Raw genomic sequence first — 17851 nt, 5'->3', positions numbered from 1 at the left:
CACACCTCTTGGCATCGTCAACACAAGCACCAGACCAGTGCTGGATGCATGGGTAGCTACTATAGTCGAGCCGAGAGTTGATGATTTAATAGTTTTAATACTTTTTTTTTTAGGCCTGCAGTCACCTGAATATAAGGCTGATCTTCAAGTGAAAGTCAGGGATGGCAGGTAGCTAATAATAATAATAATAATAATAATAATAATAATAATAATAATGATAATAATAATAAAATGATTTACCAAAAAGCCAATCCTTTTGTCATGAGTTTACTGCATTCATGCATTGTCAGTTAAGGTATATTTGCTGAAGACAGTTTTCAAGATAATTTTGCAGAGAGGAGAAAAAACAGGCAAATATATTTCTTTCTTTGTTTATAATAAAGCCATACAACTTATTTGGAATTAACCTAATAAATAAATGATAAAACAGATAAAAAATATATATTATATAATAGAGTTGAAAGAACTTTACTAGTTATAGCACCTGCATGATATTTACTTACTTCCTTATGTCAATGAATGCATGAGTGAGGCTCCCTCATTCACCTGACATCCACCTCATGTCTCCACCTTTTCATCTCCTCATCTCCCTTCTCCTTTTGCACCTCATGCTAATGAACAAAGAAGCATAAATAGTACATCATATACTGACAGTTCCAAAGTCAGTGAAAGTGGATTTTTGAGTCCCCAAACATGCCTCAGTTCATCAGCTTTTCTGCCACTCAGGGCTGGATCTTGAGACAGTGTTCTCTCATCATGATTATTTCTAAAGACATAGTCAGGTTCTCAAGGATGTTTTCCTTTCATTAATGATATAAAATTTGTATTAAACTATCACTATCATGAAAACCCCCTTGGAAACCACAATTAATTCATGTTGAAGGTAATCAAGATGAGACATAAACATTTAAGTGTGGTTCCAGATGCCAACACATTTGTATGCTCTTTCACTGCTTCACAGAAAATCTAACAAATTTTGAGGATTTACTAAGTTTGGTCACCCATAAATCCACTATGGCAAACTATGAAACTACATCTTAAAAGAATCAAGTTCTTTTTCTCCAACAGTGAACACAAAAACAAAACAGCAATGTTAGAACAAAGGGAATGTCTTGGGATGTCTGAAGTGCCTTCCTTAAAGTGGTGACAGAACAGTAGTAATGAGAGGTGCATCCACAGGTGGCCACACAGACCACCACAGTCTCCCTCCACACACATACACAGACACACACACACACACACTCATACAGGTTTGTGGAGGGGATGAACAAATGCCTCAGTACATCAGGATGCACACACATACACAGACACACACACTCACATACACAGAGGAACCCAACAAGTGGTCATCATCTGGGAGCTGCATCCTAACTTGGGTCTTTTATGCTCAATGCATTTTATCGGTGGTCTTGCTTCACTAACTTACACAGCATTTGGGACATTTGGATACTAGTGCTTCACTGCCAGGGAGAGTCAATGAAGCACAGTGTGTAGGACAGTCTTTGATGTTTCACTGATTCATAACAACAGCCATAAATAATCAGGCATAAAAAATGCTTCAGTGTCTGCCAAAGAAGCACGGCATTCATGAGTTTTTTTTCTTGATAAAGTGGTTAACACAGCAAACAGAACGATGCATTTTGGTAAAGCACTTGCTTCAGCGGCTGACAGCAGCAAAGAAGCAAGGCATTTGGGACACTGTAACTCTGGGTTTGTTCCGGCAGTATATAGGACCTCACTGAAGGCTGGAGTGCCTTATGCCTTCTTCAGGATGCCCACCACCCCTCAGGTATTGGTGTCTTGTGTACTAATAAATACATTAGTAGTAGTAACTTTAGTCTTGGCCTTTGGTGACTATTCCTTTGGACTTGAGTGCATCACCTACCATATGTACTCACTTTATATTTGGTCATTTCAAGATATTCAACAATCATCATCAACATCAACGTTGCTCTCATCCTTTTCTCCCTCAGGCTCCATGGTCTTTTTTTGTGCATGCTTTGTTTGTTTCCAGCAATGCACACTTTATGCACCTTCCATCCTATGTATAAGTTATGACTAGAACATATTAGCATCATTGTATGTTAAGTACATGTATAGAACAATAATAGGATTTGGGTATCATCAAATTTTCATGTCTCTTCGTTTGGGAACGCGAAAACTCATGTGTAAAGAGTTTCCGCGCATGAAAGGAGCCAGTTCTGTTCGGTTAATGTTTTTGCGGCGGGGCAGCGTAACATCATAGCGGATCACGTCCTCGCCGTCGTCCTCCTGCAGGCACTTGTTGTCCAGTGTCTCATGGGCCAACTCCCACCGCGACAGAGTGAGATTCGACCTCTGCATTCGCAGGTCTGACTTGGAACCCCTGAAGTCACCAGAGGCCCTGAGGTCACTCTTGGATCCCATGAAGTCACCAGAGGCCCTGAGGTCACTCTTGGAGCTCCTGAAATCCCCCTTCATCCCCCTGAGCTCTTTTGGTGTCCTGAGATCAGACATGGAGCCTCTCAGATCAGACCTTGAGGATCTCACTCCAGACTTGGGTAAAGTCCTCAGGTCAGATTTGGAGCCTCGCATCTCAGCCTTGATTCTTAGATCAGACCTTGATGAGTGGAAGTTGTTCCTGGAATCCCGCAAGTCGCCTTTGGAACCCCTGAAGTCTGCCTGGCAGATGTGTGTCTCAGGCAAAACAGGCACAACCTTCTTCACATTCAGTTGGTCCTTGGCACGGGACACGGAGCCATTACAGAGTTTCTCCCAGGGCTTGGTGACAGAGGTAGGGTCATTCTGAGTCAGGGAAGACCTGCGACCAGCACTGATGTCAGCATAGTCATCCCAGGACATGACACTGGCAGCATCTCCTCCGTCATAAGAGTCAGAGTGACACAGCCGCTGGTTTTCCATGCGGGATTCCTCACAGTCGTGACAAGACACACCGCTGTCCACATCTGAGTCCCTGGTGATGTTGCCCTCCTCTGCAAGGGGCCTCTGGGACTCTGACATTGGACGCATGATGTCGTGGATCTGGTGGGAGGTGTTCTGGAGGTAGCGCGTGTCATCCAGCACCAGAGAGGCACGTCTGAGGGCACGGTTGGGCTGCTGGTGGTGCAGGGAGCGCAGCGTCTCCTCCATGTCAACACTGAGGTGCTGCCCTTTGCTCCTTCGCCGCCGGGATGTTGGCACCACCACTGATGTGCTGGCCTGCTTCTGTGGCTGCTTGTGCTGGTGCTGCTGCTCCTCGGGGATGGTGGAGTGGCACAAAGGAGGCACAACAAGGCTGCTGTAGCCATCGGTGAAGGTTGGACTGCTACTGGAGTCACTGGAGTAAGCTGAGTCACCATTGTCATTTTCTGGTAGAGGGTAGAGGTGTTCCGAGGAGGCTGGAAAGGAGGAACTGTAGGTATGGGGGGCATAGCCATCATGGTAGGCTGTGGTGTCCTCCTCTTCCTCCTCCTCCTCCTCATCCTCCAGGGATGGGCTGATTATTGCCGGGCAGATCGGGAGGGCAGTGGTCATCCAAGGGTGGGTCAGACAATCATCTACTGACATTCTGTCACTGCAAGGCAAAGGGAAGGTCAGTGTTGTGTGACTTTCATCCTTCAGGTGTCTATGCATAGTCCTTTTTCTTACAAACACCAACCAATGATGAACAAAGAAATCAACAGTTAACATACAAGATACAATGATTTTAATACAAGAACTTATTTTTCCACAGATTTGACCACTACATACATGAATAAGGTATAGATCTAATACTAAAGTACTTCATAAGTCATTATACAACAAATAAACTTGTATTTAATGAAGTCAGGCAAAATGTTCATGTTACTTGGCTCACTGCAAATACATGCCTCAATTTTACTTTAAAGGGAGAGAACAAAAAATAAACTCGTCCATCCACTAACCAAAGACTATGAGTTAAACAACAAACACACACACACACACACACACACACACACACACACACACACACACACACACACACACACACATGGCCCGGTAGCTCAGTGGTTAGAGCGCTGGCTTCACAAGCCAGATGACCGGGGTTCGATTCCCCGGCCGGGTGGAGATATTTGGGTGTGTCTCCTTTCACATGTAGCCCCTGTTCACCTAGGAGTGAGTAGGTACGGGATGTAAATCGAGGAGTTGTGACTTTGTTGTCCCGGTGTGTGGTGTGTGCCTGGTCTCAGGCCTATCCGAAGATCGGAAACAATGAGCTCTGAGCTCGTTCCGTAGGGTAATGTATGGCTGTCTCGTCAGAGATTGCAGCAGATCAAACAGTGAATTACACACACACACACACACACACACGCACACACACACACACACCTCGGTTTTTTGACAAGAAGGCCACAGATGAAGTCCTTCGCCTCCTCGGAAATATCAGAAAACAAATCGTCTGGGAAGTCCACCTCTGCCTGTGTGATGCTGACAAAGGTTTCCTGGTCTGTGTCGCCTCCAAAGGGCGTACATCCCGTCAGGAACACATAGGTCAGTACGCCAACCGACCTGCAACAGAAGGGACAGGTCAGGTGGTGGGGAAAATGAATGCTGGCTGGAGGAGCATTGTGAAGCTGAGAATGATCTGTGGAGGTAATGAATTACGATTCAATTATCTGCCTATCTTTCTTGTTTGAGGAGAATTGTCATGGTGAGAATTCTTTGTAGTAATGAAGTATCCAACTATCTTTTTTTTTTTTTTTTTTTTTTTTTTTTTTTTTGAGAATTGTCAAGGTGAGAATTCTTTAAAGGTAATGAATCATCTGTCTATCTTTTTTGTTTGAGGAGAGATGTCAAGGTGAGAATTTCTTATAGAGGTAATGAATCATGTGCTTATCTAGAGTACAGTCTTGAAAAGTATGTAACTCCCTTCAACTTTACTAACAATTTTTGCTCAACCTTGACTCCTTTCATCAACAAAGAATTCATCAACTGTCAGGTTATGTAAGCAGACTTCCAGCAGGTCAGAGAGAAAACACAGCACAACATGGAAATGAGTCTAGAAGATTACTTGGTTCCTGATCACAAGTATACCAAATTGATATTACCACAAAGAATGTTCATTCCAATACAATGAGACTGGCTTGTGAGAATTGTAAACATGAGGAATTTGGCATGTGAATATCTGGAATTTAGAAAAAAGGGATCTAGTTGAGGATTTAAAAAAGAAAACTGACAACCTAACTGAAGAAAATTATGAAGCTAAAAAATTAAGTGTATCAGAATGTCAGGCACTGAGAGGAAAAGAATTTACATGATAGATATAATGGAGATAAACAGTTAGCTGTACTATGAGTATGTCTGGTATTGGGATGGAAGAAAAAAAAGAATTTGCATGGGATGTACAATATTTTGAAGAAAAGAATTTAGTGAAGCACTGTGAAGCAGAAAATCGTCGTTAAAATGTGTGGAAGGATTTGTCAGAATGAGAGTAAGGCTGAGAAGAGCTGGATGTGGCAATGAGGCATTATGATGAAAGGAGTTATTAACTGTTTGACTGCTAATGACGAAATGATACCTGTTATTTGAGGAACTAAACATAATTTTACTGAACACAAAACACTAAACATAAAAGTACTAAGATTTATTCTATTCCCTCATGCCTTGTGCTATCACTGGTGTCTTTCAAAATGCCAAACTTGCACAGCACACACCAGTCACCATTCATCTTGAGGGGAAGGAGTTGCAGTCAAACAGTTAGGGACAGGAAAGGTAGGAATTGTGTTGCATTAGGATGCCAAGCAGCATAAATCATTGACATTTAATGTGCTAGATGTCTTACATCAGTAACTAACATTCATATGCATCAGAAATCAAGACATGCTGGAAATCTAAATGTCATTAACAAAAACATGAATGAAATTAAGATACAAAATTGCCCAAATAAGATTGTCACTTGTTAAAGACACTGACACCTGAATATCAAATGTCATAATTGTTAGTGTGTGTGCAATGGAGAGATGGAGTATCAAATAAAAGAACAGCAACACAGGAAAGGCACTAGATAAGGGGACTGGTATTGTTGTGGCCTTGCCTTGCCAGTGCGGTGAACACAGCAAAGCAGTGCCACATGTTGGTGTTCACAGCAATACCTCTCAATCAATAGTGCAGGAGACTAAGTACATAAAGCTTATTAAGGTCAACAAGCACACCTCTCTTTCTTGAATGCTCTCAGTCTAATGACCTTTTAGAGATGCATGTGTCATACTTAAAATGTTTAAATAATCACCAATTTTTCACCACATTTGGCATCCTGCATGCTATCTTGTCAAGACAACAGACATCTCTCTTATTACAATGTGTATTTTGTATGACCTTTTCCTTATACTGTATTTTTACAACACTACCATTCATGAATACAATTTCTCACTAGGTATCATCATGTAACAATTTTCCCAGAGTAAGGCAGTGGCCAATGTAAGTCTCCTCCAGTCTGTCTTACATCTTCTGTTGTTCCCATTCTCTCTCTCTGTGACTCATAAGTTTAGCTCCTCATGGTAAACAATATAACCATTAGGCAGAGTAAGGCGAGAGCAGCGCGTAAAACAGCAGCAGATTACTCTAAAGAGGACAGCCAGGAAAATAAGATGATGATTGTAACTGCAGAGAGGGAGCAGCTGATAAGGATCTATGCCAAGGCTGCACCAACACCACATGCTTTATTGCTGCTTATCCTGCCTCACTGGGAGCCACACTCACAAAGGTTTCACTGCCTTATCTTGACTACAGTACTTCTTAACAACCTCTAGTAGATGATGTTGAGATCTTCAGGATGTTTTGATGTTGTCAGTGATAATTTAACAAGGATTCTTTCTCAATAATGGAAAAGAAAAGAAGTCATCCATGTGGTCTAGCTCTGAACATAATGCTAATGAGCCTAGAAACACATGTCTCATCACCAACACACCAACCATAATGTTCACCACACTATACAAGCCTATATTCATCACCACACAGCCTTTTGCTCATCATCACACATTCCTATGCTCACCACACCCCATCCTCCTCCTACTCGACTCTAAGCAAGGCCAGGGTGTGAATCTTTTGTCTTTATTCAGCTTACTGACATTATTAATTTTATCAGCATTAGTTTATAGTTGTGTGTCATGTTTGTATCTTGTGTGTGAGGGTTAGTGCTGTCTTCCAGCTAAGACATGACAAACTTTAGAAAATTACCAATATTCGTATATGTTTATCTATAATTTGCTTCTTCCATAAAGCAGTATCACCTTTTTGTGTTTATTATATCTATCTATTCATATAATTTATTCTTAGCACTGGCCTTTGGATCTTGGTGGCACAATAATAATCAGTGTGTCTTTCAGTTCCATTCACCAGCAGAAGACACAAACAATAGCAACATAAACAGCTCAGCAAGGCCACATACCAATGCAAGGAAAGTTAATTAGAAAAAACAGGACTTTCATCTCTTTTTGCAAACCACAAGATACTCAAACCATCACTCTAAAACTCACAACATTGCAACATCCATGCAATACAGTATTTTTTACCTTTTTACCTTGGTACTTTCATTACAAGGCACACTAGATGCAATCACTCTTATAAAAGTATCAAGTAATTGGTGTAGTGAGTATCAAATGTTTGACAGCAAGCTGACAATAAACAATAATAATCTTGGCAGTCTCCAAATTCACACCAAGGACGTGAGAGTGATTCCCCAAGTGAGCCATGAGCAACAAACACACACTCAGCCCACCCAGCATTGTACACTCACCACATATCGGTGGCCAGGCTGATGGGTTCATAGTTGATCACTTCAGGAGCTGAAAGAAAAATTGTCTCCATAAATACATGTTACACAGAGATGTCACTATTATCAACATGTCCATCTGTTACCATTACTGATGCATGAAGAAAACAAGAACACCAGTGGAATAACTAAATCAACTTATGGGAAATCTTTCAAGACAGAACAAACTAGATAAAACAATTATGAAAAAATATGAACAAATAAATAGAAATAAAATTTTTTAAATGAACACAGAACTTGAGAGTACAATAAGAACACTGCACATCACCACCTGACCCACACAAGGCAGCTTATAACCACTTCATATCTCCTACTGCTACTACCACTCATGAATTCATCCACCCTCCTCATGAACCTACTAATGAAAATCTTGTTCCACTCAATCCCAATCCTTTCTGTTAGCCATACTGATGAAAAGATGCTGCACTTGACAATTTCAAATATGGACACATAAGGAATGGCATAAGACCTCGGCAGCGTACAGGTGGCAGTTCCTGTCTAAAGCAAAGTGAGCTACATCCACCTAACACCCTTATCCTTAACTTATCTTGTCTCTTAATGGTCCCTGGTGACTTGTGACCCGGCAAAATACATCATTCACCTCACATAAAATCAGTAAAATCTTGTTTCTGAAGCTCATTCCTATCCAAAATTCTATTTTTTAAAACTCTTAGCTAATTTTGATCTGGCAAAACATACTGGACCCTAAAGGCACTTCAGTACAGCATTCTGTGTGATTTCTGAGCCTTGGGTCTTGTTTTCATCACATAAGGCTTCCCATCATTCCTGCATATAAAACTTCTTGATAACTTTACATATAAAACTTCTTGATAACTTCAGCGTGGCAGAGTACACCAGACTCTTAAGGCACTCACCCACATAGTCTGGCGTTCCCATGATCTGTGTGATTTCTGAGCCCTGGCTGATGACACGGGACAAACCAAAGTCCACCAGCTTCACACCAGCCTCAGGGGAGTCGCCCATCATCACCAGGTTCTGGGGCTGCAGGGGCAAGAAATGGGTGTGGTGAGCAGCTGTGGTTGTGTCAAGTGTAAAGGGAGGTATGGAAGACTAAAAATTACTGTACATGGAAACATAAGAGGAGGAACTTGTCTGGGATACTGCATTGTAAAAGGCACACAAAGTCAACAGGCAGACCAGGCAGCATAGAGGTTTAGGAAGTGCTTTTTGCCTTTGTGTGTAATAGAGGCTGATGATGGTTAATAAGAAAGAATAAATCAGAGAAAAGTTAAGAATGAGTAATTATTATTTTTTTAGAATATATACAACTAAAGACTGAATAATGTAAAGAGTCTATATTTATGAATTGAAAACAAATAAATTGATTAGTATATTTTATCAAGATAACAACATGAAGGCTAAATAAAGATGATAATAAACAAGAATGCTATTGGATGGGAAAATTTATTAGCAAATATTCATTTTCTCTCGAGATTACACGGTTTAATCAAATAAAGAAACTTGTACATATTATCAAAAGAACAGAAGTACATATAAAGAGCGAGTGATAAGATCTCATACAGCAGTGAAAGGCAGAGGGAAGCGTCACAAATGGGGTTTAGAAGGGGCATGGAAGGGAACTAATTGGCGGGGAATGATGTATGGACATGGATGAGGAGACATAACAAGGACGAAACGAAGGAAATGGTGAGTGAGTGCTGCTGAAAATTCAAGGAGTGAAAGGAGGGCAAGGCTGAATAGTAATACCATTTCAAAACATACGTATAAAGGTAGTAAGGAGGAAAGGATGGAAAATAACAGATAACACAATCACTGAAGGAAAAGAGAAAAGTGAAAGGCAGGAAATGAGGATAAAAACAGATTACAGGACACAATAGTTGAAAGAAGGAAGAAACAATGGCGAAGAGTTAATAGCGATGACGAAAGGGAAGAGAATACGGTACAGTGTTATAGCAGAATTGTGAAGCTTTCTGTTCAGTTAGTGTGTTAGTGTTCGTCATCCATTAGCTTCACTGTGGTAAGGAAAGGATGCTGTTTGTTTTATTTTACGCAGATATGTGTGTGTGTGTGTGTGTGTGTTGTGGTGGTGGTGGTGGTGGTAATCCATTCCCTCACGCACACACTCGCATACACACAAAGAAACAGGTCTTGCTCTACACGCAGGCATGCAAGTAGATAAAAAAGGAGATAGTAAACAGATAACAAGTAAACAAGATAGGAAAAATAGATAGTACGTAAGTTGACTGACACAGAAGGCCACAATAATATTTTACACCACAACATCTACAAGCTACTGAATTAAATAAGTGTTATTTTATGCAAATTTCTATGCTACAAAATTCTGCCAGGATGAAAAAAAAAAAAAAAAACAGGAAAATGACAAACAAGCAATAATCATAAGAAAAACAAACGTAATTTCTTACAACACTCGACTCTCTATGTAATATCTAGTCTAGATGCACAAGGTTGCAAAAGTGTGATATAACTCTCTCTCTCTCTCTCTCTCTCTCTCTCTCTCTCTCTTCTTACCTTGATGTCTAGATGGGCCAGGTTGTGAGCGTGGAGGAACGACAGGCCACGGAGAACCTGCTGGAGGAGCACCCGCACATCCCTCTCTGGCAGCGAAACGGCGTCATCCAGGAGGCGCTGAAGGTCGCCGCCCACAGCACTGCCAAGGGAAAACAGTGCTAGGCTATTCACACTGCAGGCGCCTCTCTCTCTCTCTCTCTCTCTCTCTCTCTCTCTCTCTCTCTCTCTCTCTCTCTCTCTCGTGTTTGTGTGTGTTTTGTAGTTCACACACACACACACACACACACACACACACACACACACACACACACACACACACACACAGAACCAGTAAAAATTTGGATATTCATTACGGATATGAATATGTAAATTGGCATTCTCATCTTCAAAGTGTAAAGAATATATTTCGAGTTTCCTTTACGGCGTAGGCGAGAAAAAATGTTTGGAAAGTTTTATGAGTTTAACCTCCGTAATTGGCTACTTGTGTGTGTGTGTGTGTGTGTGTGTGTGTGTGTGTGTGTGTGTGTGTGTGTGTGTGTGTGTGTGTGTGTGTGTGTTGGGGACCCTCCTGCGCCCTGGTGAGTACGTGAGGGGTCTGCACATGCATACTCCAGCCTGCTTAGTGAGTTTCCCTCTGTGCGTGTAGAAGTGAGATACAACACACCACTACCAACACCACTACCACCACCACTACCAACACCACTCATGCTTCTCTCTTCCACTACTTCTAGCCTTCCTCTTCCTTCTCTTCCACTACCATCACCAGTTCTCCTCTTCTCTTCTACTATTTCCAGTCTTCCCTTATATTTCCTCTTGCTCCTCTTCCATCTTTTCCTCCTCTTCCATTAACACTACCATCACTCCTCCTCCTGTTCCCCCTTTCTACTCCTCATCTTCCTTCTTTTCTACTCTCAACTTCCTCTTCTACTAACAATTCTCCCTCTACTGTAATTGTTCCTCCTCCTCCTCCTCCTCCTCTTCTACCAGTCATCCTCCTCCTTTCCTCTTTTCATCAACACACTTCCATATTTCCGCAGTGAAAACGGAGAAAATGAGAGAAAAATAACATGTGGAGAGGAAAAAAAATGTAAACGAAAAGTAAACAGAGAGCAAAAACAACAGAAAATAAATGACAAGGAGGAAATTGAGCAAGGAAAAAAAAAGAGTATAAAAGAATAAATATAAAAAGAAAAAAAAACACTGTTAAACTTTGTACATGTGTTTTGAATCTATAGCTATATTTATTTCACTCTCTTGCTTCTATTTAGTTTTATTCACTCCTCTACATTTCAACCTATTTATTCAGGTGATCATTTTATCTACTCCACTTACTCATCTATCTATTCATTCTCTTTATCTCACTTTATTTATCTTCTCTTCCGAAACATCTTAATTTGGTCAAACTATTCACAATTGGAAAGAAAACGGGAAAGGGTATGTGTAAGAATGTGTGCTACGTTTTTTGTTGAGGAGGGGGTGTGCCACGACTCCCGACCATCTGTCCCATGATTGGCTCTCTACATAAGGCAGTCAGGCGATGGCAGAGAGAGGGAAGGGGGGGGGGCCATGTCACGTGCGAGTCCTCTTCACCCTTCCCCTTCGTCCCACCCTTCTCTCTCTCTCTCTCTCTCTCTCTCTCTCTCTCTCTCTCTCTCTCTCTCTCTCTCTCTCTCTCTCTCTCTCAAGGCACTCATTCACAATCTTCCCTGCTTGCTCTGCTTGTCTGGTTTATTTGTGGTTAGAGAGAGAGAGAGAGAGAGAGAGAGAGAGAGAGAGAGAGAGAGAGAGAGAGAGAGAGAGAGAGAGAGAGAGAGAGAGAGAGAGAGAAAATGAGTATGGCAAAACGAAACGAAAATGTAAAGAAAAGGAGAACAAATAATAAATACGGAGAAAGAAGGAAAAAAAGAAGAAAAAAGAAGGAAAAGAAACAAGAAAGCAAGCACATTTTTAATCACAAGTGAGTGAAATAAACAGAATAAACAGCTGGAGGTGGTAAGTGGATGTGTAGGTGGTGGTTGTGGTGGTGGTGGTGGTGGTGGTGGTGGTGGAAGGGAAGAAAGAAAACTAAATATGGAGGGGGACTTTGTGGGGGAGAGTAGAGAAATATTTGAAAGATGACGTCGGGAAGAATTGTATGCACACAGGAGGAGGAGGAGGAGGAGGAGGAGGAGGAGGAGGAGGAGGAGGAGGAGGAGGAGGAGGAGGAGGAGGAGGAGGATTATGAAAAAAGAAGTTAGAAATAAAAAGAGAACAGGTAGAAAATAATTTAGATAAGGTAGTCTAAATAACAATGAGACAAATTTCTCTCTCTCTCTCTCTCTCTCTCTCTCTCTCTCTCTCTCTCTCTCTCTCTCTCTCTCTCTGTTCTTTCTTCTCACTCATAATATATTTATTTAACTGTTATCTTTTTCCCACAATGCAATCATCCCTGAAAATATTTGTGATGTTGTATTCTTTTATTTCTTTTGCATTTTTTGTTTGTTTTTATCACTATGAAAATATTTTGTGTTAATGTACGTTTTATCTTCTTTTCCTTTACTTTTATTTTTGTTAATATCTATGAAAAATATTTGGACTTGTTTTTATTCTTTTTTTCCTTCTCTCTCTCTCTCTCTCTCTCTCTCTCTCTCTCTCTCTCTCTCTCTCTCTCTCTCTCTCTCTCTCTCTCTACATTATTATCACTATCTACAATACATTCGCGACTCCTTCCTTTCCCGCATAAGTTTTCAGTTAATTTCAGCTATCGAATTCACGACATGCCTCCTAAAATGTTATCAAAATACTGCTGGTGTGTATTCAACTCTTAACAAGGATCTCTCTCTCTCTCTCTCTCTCTCTCTCTCTCTCTCTCTCTCTCTCATTGGATAACCTCCTCCATATGTCAAAATTAAAACCACAGCGATAATAATAATAATAATAATAATAATAATAATAATAATAATAATAATAATAATGATGATGATGATAATAATGATAATTAACAAGATCAATAAATAACCATATATACATCAGAATAAACACAAACACACACAAGTTTCATCCTGACTCAACATATTGAAAAAAAAATAATAATAATAACACACACACACACACACACACACACACACACACACACACACACACACACACACACACACACACACACACATATCAGTAAACACGCATAAACTTCAATCTTTCCTCGAGTAATTAAAAAAAAAAGAAAGGAAAAACATGCACAAGCTTATCACAATTTTAACATCTACAGTGAGCCTTTGTTATTGTCCTATCATATTTTTAGTTGCCTTTCGTGATGCTCCACGTACACGAGCATCATCAACAACAATAACAAGGTCCTCAGTACTCACAACTCCAGCAGAATTATGTATTCAGTGCGGGTCTGGTACACTTTGTAGAGACGAACGATGTGTGGGTCACGCAGTCCAAGCAGTAAGACGGCCACCTCATGCCGCGCCTCGCCCTCCAGACGCCGACGCCGAACATACTTGGCAGCGTAAACTTGTCCGGTGGCGCGGTGACGGGCACGGCGTACGGCAGCGAATTTGCCTCTGGAGTAAAAGAGACGGAGGTGAGGGAGATGTTACAAATGGAGATACGATAGGGATGAAGGTGACGTAAAAATGATGGTAATGACAAAAAATAAAGATGAGAGTATAGGATGATGTTAAAATCTATAAAGTAATGTTGAAAAAAAGTAGGTTCTCGGTAGCTAAGGGAGAAAAGGATATGACGTACACAAATAAAATAGAGCCATCGAAAAGAAAATGGGGATAGAAGGAAATTAACAATATTCTCGAAACGTAGAAAGAAATAAAGGAAAACTCCGAAAAGAAAAAGAAATGAGGAAAATGTAACGTAGAGAAATAAAATAGTCAATGAAAAAAACGAGATGCATGTTACAATCAAGTAATGTTGAAAAATAAAGGAAAACTGGTAGAAAAATAAGATGATGTTAAAAATGTTCATGGTAAAACAGAGAAGGAAAAAAATAATATTCTGGAAAGATAAGAGAGATGAGAAGCAAGTTGAAATTTTCTACAGTAATGTTGATAAATTCAGGCCAAAAGAAACTGCATCCATCTCATCCTTCTATCTGAGACAACTCGGCGCCTCGTCTCGCCTAATTTCAATATAGGATGTACAGGAAGTCACTTAATTTTCAGGGCTGGCGCCAAGTCTAGGCTGATTTCAAGAGAATTTAGAGAAAGTAGTTGGATTTTCAAGGTGCTTTCATGTCTCCAGTGACGTCCTGACATCCTCTGACTCTAGTTCTAGTTACAATTTAACAAAGACTCTACAGTAATGGTAAAAAAAAAAAAAAGAAAGTATGAGAGCCTACTAATAACCTTTACGATCTCTGAAAATAGTCGTGCATGATGAGATAATAAAAGGAAAAAAAGGTTCAAAAAAAATATATAGGCACAAGTTCTCATCTGCAAAATCAAGGAAAAAATATATATTCTCATTTAAAAATCCTAAGTAACCAAATTCTTGCAAATATAAAGACACAACACAAGGCTTCTGCACGGGCGGCTAAACTGCGCTATGTTCCTTACTTATGACCGCTCATGTCCTTCCTTCACGAGATGTCACTTGCCGAGAGAGAGAGAGAGAGAGAGAGAGAGAGTGTGTGTGTGTGTGTGTGTGTGTGTGTGTGTGTGTGTGTGTGTGTGTGTGTGTGAACTATGTAATGTAAACAATTAACTAAACACGTTATTTCCTTGTTTATTCCTTGTATTGATCTCCGCTGCCCTCGCTTTCCTCGTCCTCGGGCTGCTGCTGCTGCTCCTCCTCCTCCTCCTCCTCCTCCTCCTCCTCCTCCTCCTCCTCCTCCTCCTCCTCCTCCTATTCCTCCACGATATCAAATAACGACCAGGCAGGAAGCAAGTAAGTATTTTTTTTAGCCTCGAAAAAAAAGACGAGGAGAAAGTATTGCAAAAAAAATTAAAACGTAGAAAGAATATGAAAAAAACAAGAGAAAATAAGAGAGAGAGAGAGAGAGAGAGAGAGAGAGAGAGAGAGAGAGAGAGAGAGAGAGAGAGAGAGAGAGAGAGAGAGAGATCCTACCCACTGCATTTTTTTTCCCATCCATCACAACTCGATATCAAAAAATCCCTACCTTCCTCTTCTTCCTCCTCCCCACCCACCACCTTCCTCTTCTTCCTCCCCATGCCCTTCTTTTAATATTCAACGCCGCATCTCCGCTAACGACGCCCAGCCATATTAAGATTTGAGACCAGCCACTTGCAACGCCATTTCTCAGTACACCTTTCACTTCCTTGCCTTAGAAAAATTTTTGAGTCCCGCCATGACATTGAGAGACCACTACCACCACCACTGCCGCCACCATCACCGCCACCACCACTGACACGTGACCCTAATGAGGTGCCGGAGAAAAATTTAAAAAGTTCGCTGCTAAGATAGAATTTTGTGTGCCTTTTGTCAGGTTCAGGTACTGTATTAAGAGGTGTGTGTAATGGTGAGGTGGTGGTGGTGGTGGTGGTGGTGGTGGTGGTGTAGTAGTAGTAGTAGTAGTAGTAGTAGTAGTAGTAGTAGTAGTAGTAGTAGTAGTAGTAGTAGTAGTAGTGTAACCTAAATGAAAATATGAAAAAAAATCACCTGACATTTAAAAGGACACATACCGAACCAGTTAAGTGACACAGCAGCACAGTGGTGGCACAAAACAGCACATACAGAAGGTCCACTCATGCTAAAGAACGAGGCGACCTTAACGACGTGAGGGGAAAAAATTAGTCTGGCCTTTAAATCCGATACAATACACACAGACCCTGATTCCTTAGAGCACCAAAATATTCGTAAAAAAAAAAAAAAAAAAAAAAAAAAAAGCTTAACATTGCAGCAAAAAAAAAAAAAAAAAAAAAGTCTTGCTCAAATAATAATGTCTTTGTATTACCGAAATGTTGATCATCGTATACTCTCTCTCTCTCTCTCTCTCTCTCTCTCTCTCTCTCTCTCTCTCTCTCTCTCTCTCTCTCTCTCTCTCTCTCTACATAAGTTCGATTTCCCAAAAAGTTATCTAATTTATTCCAAAACATCCAGAGCTTCATGTCTATCCTTCCCTCAAGACCACTGCAATAGTATTTAGTCGCTCCTTCGTGTGTGTGTGTGTGTGTGTGTGTGTGTGTGTGTGTGTGTGTGTGTGTGTGTGTGTGTGTGTGTGTGTGTGTGTGTGTGTGTGTGTGTGTGTGTGTGTGTCTGATTTTCCACAAGAAATACATAATCACACACGTAAAATTTTGTCACAACCTTCACTTGTTTCGGAAGCTCTGTACGGAGATGATGTTGCTGATGCTGATGATGATTACGACGGTGACAAAAATAACAACAACAACAACTACTACCACTACTACTACTACTACTACTACTACTACTACGACAACCACTACTACAACTACATCAAAAACTCTTGCTTCAAAGTAAACAAAGTGAAGAGTAAGCGGAAATTTCATTAGAATATTGCATTTAGTGGAAGCAATTTGAGCCACGTCAGGAGGAGGACGAGGACGAGGACGAGGAGGAGGAGGAGGAGCAGGACGGGGAAGGAAGCGTCATTGTTAGTTCGACACTTCCGTTTGTTACTAGTTACTCTGTTTATCTTGCTTCGTCTTGCTTCACTTCCTCCTCCTCCTCCTCCTCCTCCTCCTCCTCCTCCTCCTTTCCTCTTCGTCCTCGTCCTCTAGTCTATTTTAAACATCGTTACAAAATCAACAATAACTAATGACTTGTATCCAATAATCTCTCTCTCTCTCTCTCTCTCTCTCTCTCTCTCTCTCTCTCTCTCTCTCTCTCTCTCTCTCTCTCTCTCTGTCTAGCAAAGCAAACACACAGAACACAAAGGAATCACAACAAACTAACTTTTAATCAGGGGAGTCAGAGGGCAAGGAAGGTGACTAGCCTGACCTTGAGAAAGAGAGAGAGAGAGAGAGAGAGAGAGAGAGAGAGAGAGAGAGAGAGAGAGAGAGAGAGAGAGAGAGAGAGAGAGAGAGAGAGAGAGAGAGAGAGATAACAACACTACATACAATATAAAAAGAAAGAAAAAGAAAGCAAGGAAAACACAAGAATGACTGACAAAACTTTCTTCTAGTGACACAACACAACACAACACAACACAACACACACACACACACACACACACACACACACACACACACACACACACACAGGACACTGAAGAGGAAGTGTTTCAAAACTGGAAAACCTGAGAGAGAGAGAGAGAGAGAGAGAGAGAGAGAGAGAGAGAGAGAGAGAGAGAGAGAGAGAGAGAGAGAGAGAGAGATATTGCAGGAACTGGTCTGAGAATGCCGATGGAGTTGTCAAGGTCGAATAAACTTTCACTGCTGGACGCGAGAGAAGAAGAAGAAGAAGAAGAAGAAGAAGAAGAAGAAGAAGAAGAAGAAGAAGAAGAAGAAGAAGAGGAAAGAGAGGAGAGTTAATAGGTGTGATATCCATAATGATGATAATAATGGTGGTGAGGGTGATGGTGATGATACTTGGTGACTGTTTGGATTATGATAATGTGATGACGCAAGGTGGTGGTGGTGGTGGTGGTGA

The 17851-nt window shown here is 41.0% G+C and overlaps 1 protein-coding gene across 2 annotated transcripts in view; it reads right to left on the bottom strand.

Annotated features, from left to right (window-relative positions):
* Positions 1 to 357: 357 nt before the first annotated feature.
* The window catches only part of LOC123503089 (calcium/calmodulin-dependent protein kinase type IV-like), a 103800-nt gene continuing 86306 nt past the window's right edge, over positions 358 to 17851 (bottom strand). For both annotated transcript variants that reach the window (XM_045252514.1, XM_045252515.1), the window contains exons 2-7: positions 13627 to 13827; positions 10280 to 10418; positions 8644 to 8770; positions 7733 to 7781; positions 4327 to 4506; positions 358 to 3553 (exon numbers count right to left, since the gene is read on the bottom strand). In XM_045252514.1, coding sequence (XP_045108449.1) covers positions 2125 to 3553; positions 4327 to 4506; positions 7733 to 7781; positions 8644 to 8770; positions 10280 to 10418; positions 13627 to 13827 — 2125 coding nt within the window. In that variant the 3' untranslated portion in view covers positions 358 to 2124. The remainder of the gene's footprint in view (positions 3554 to 4326; positions 4507 to 7732; positions 7782 to 8643; positions 8771 to 10279; positions 10419 to 13626; positions 13828 to 17851) is intronic.

Source organism: Portunus trituberculatus, chromosome 13 (assembly GCF_017591435.1).
Source record: "Portunus trituberculatus isolate SZX2019 chromosome 13, ASM1759143v1, whole genome shotgun sequence".
NCBI lineage: Eukaryota > Metazoa > Arthropoda > Malacostraca > Decapoda > Portunidae > Portunus > Portunus trituberculatus.
The sequence above is the reverse complement of the archived record's forward strand: the minus strand, read 5'-3'. Positions and strand labels throughout refer to the sequence as shown.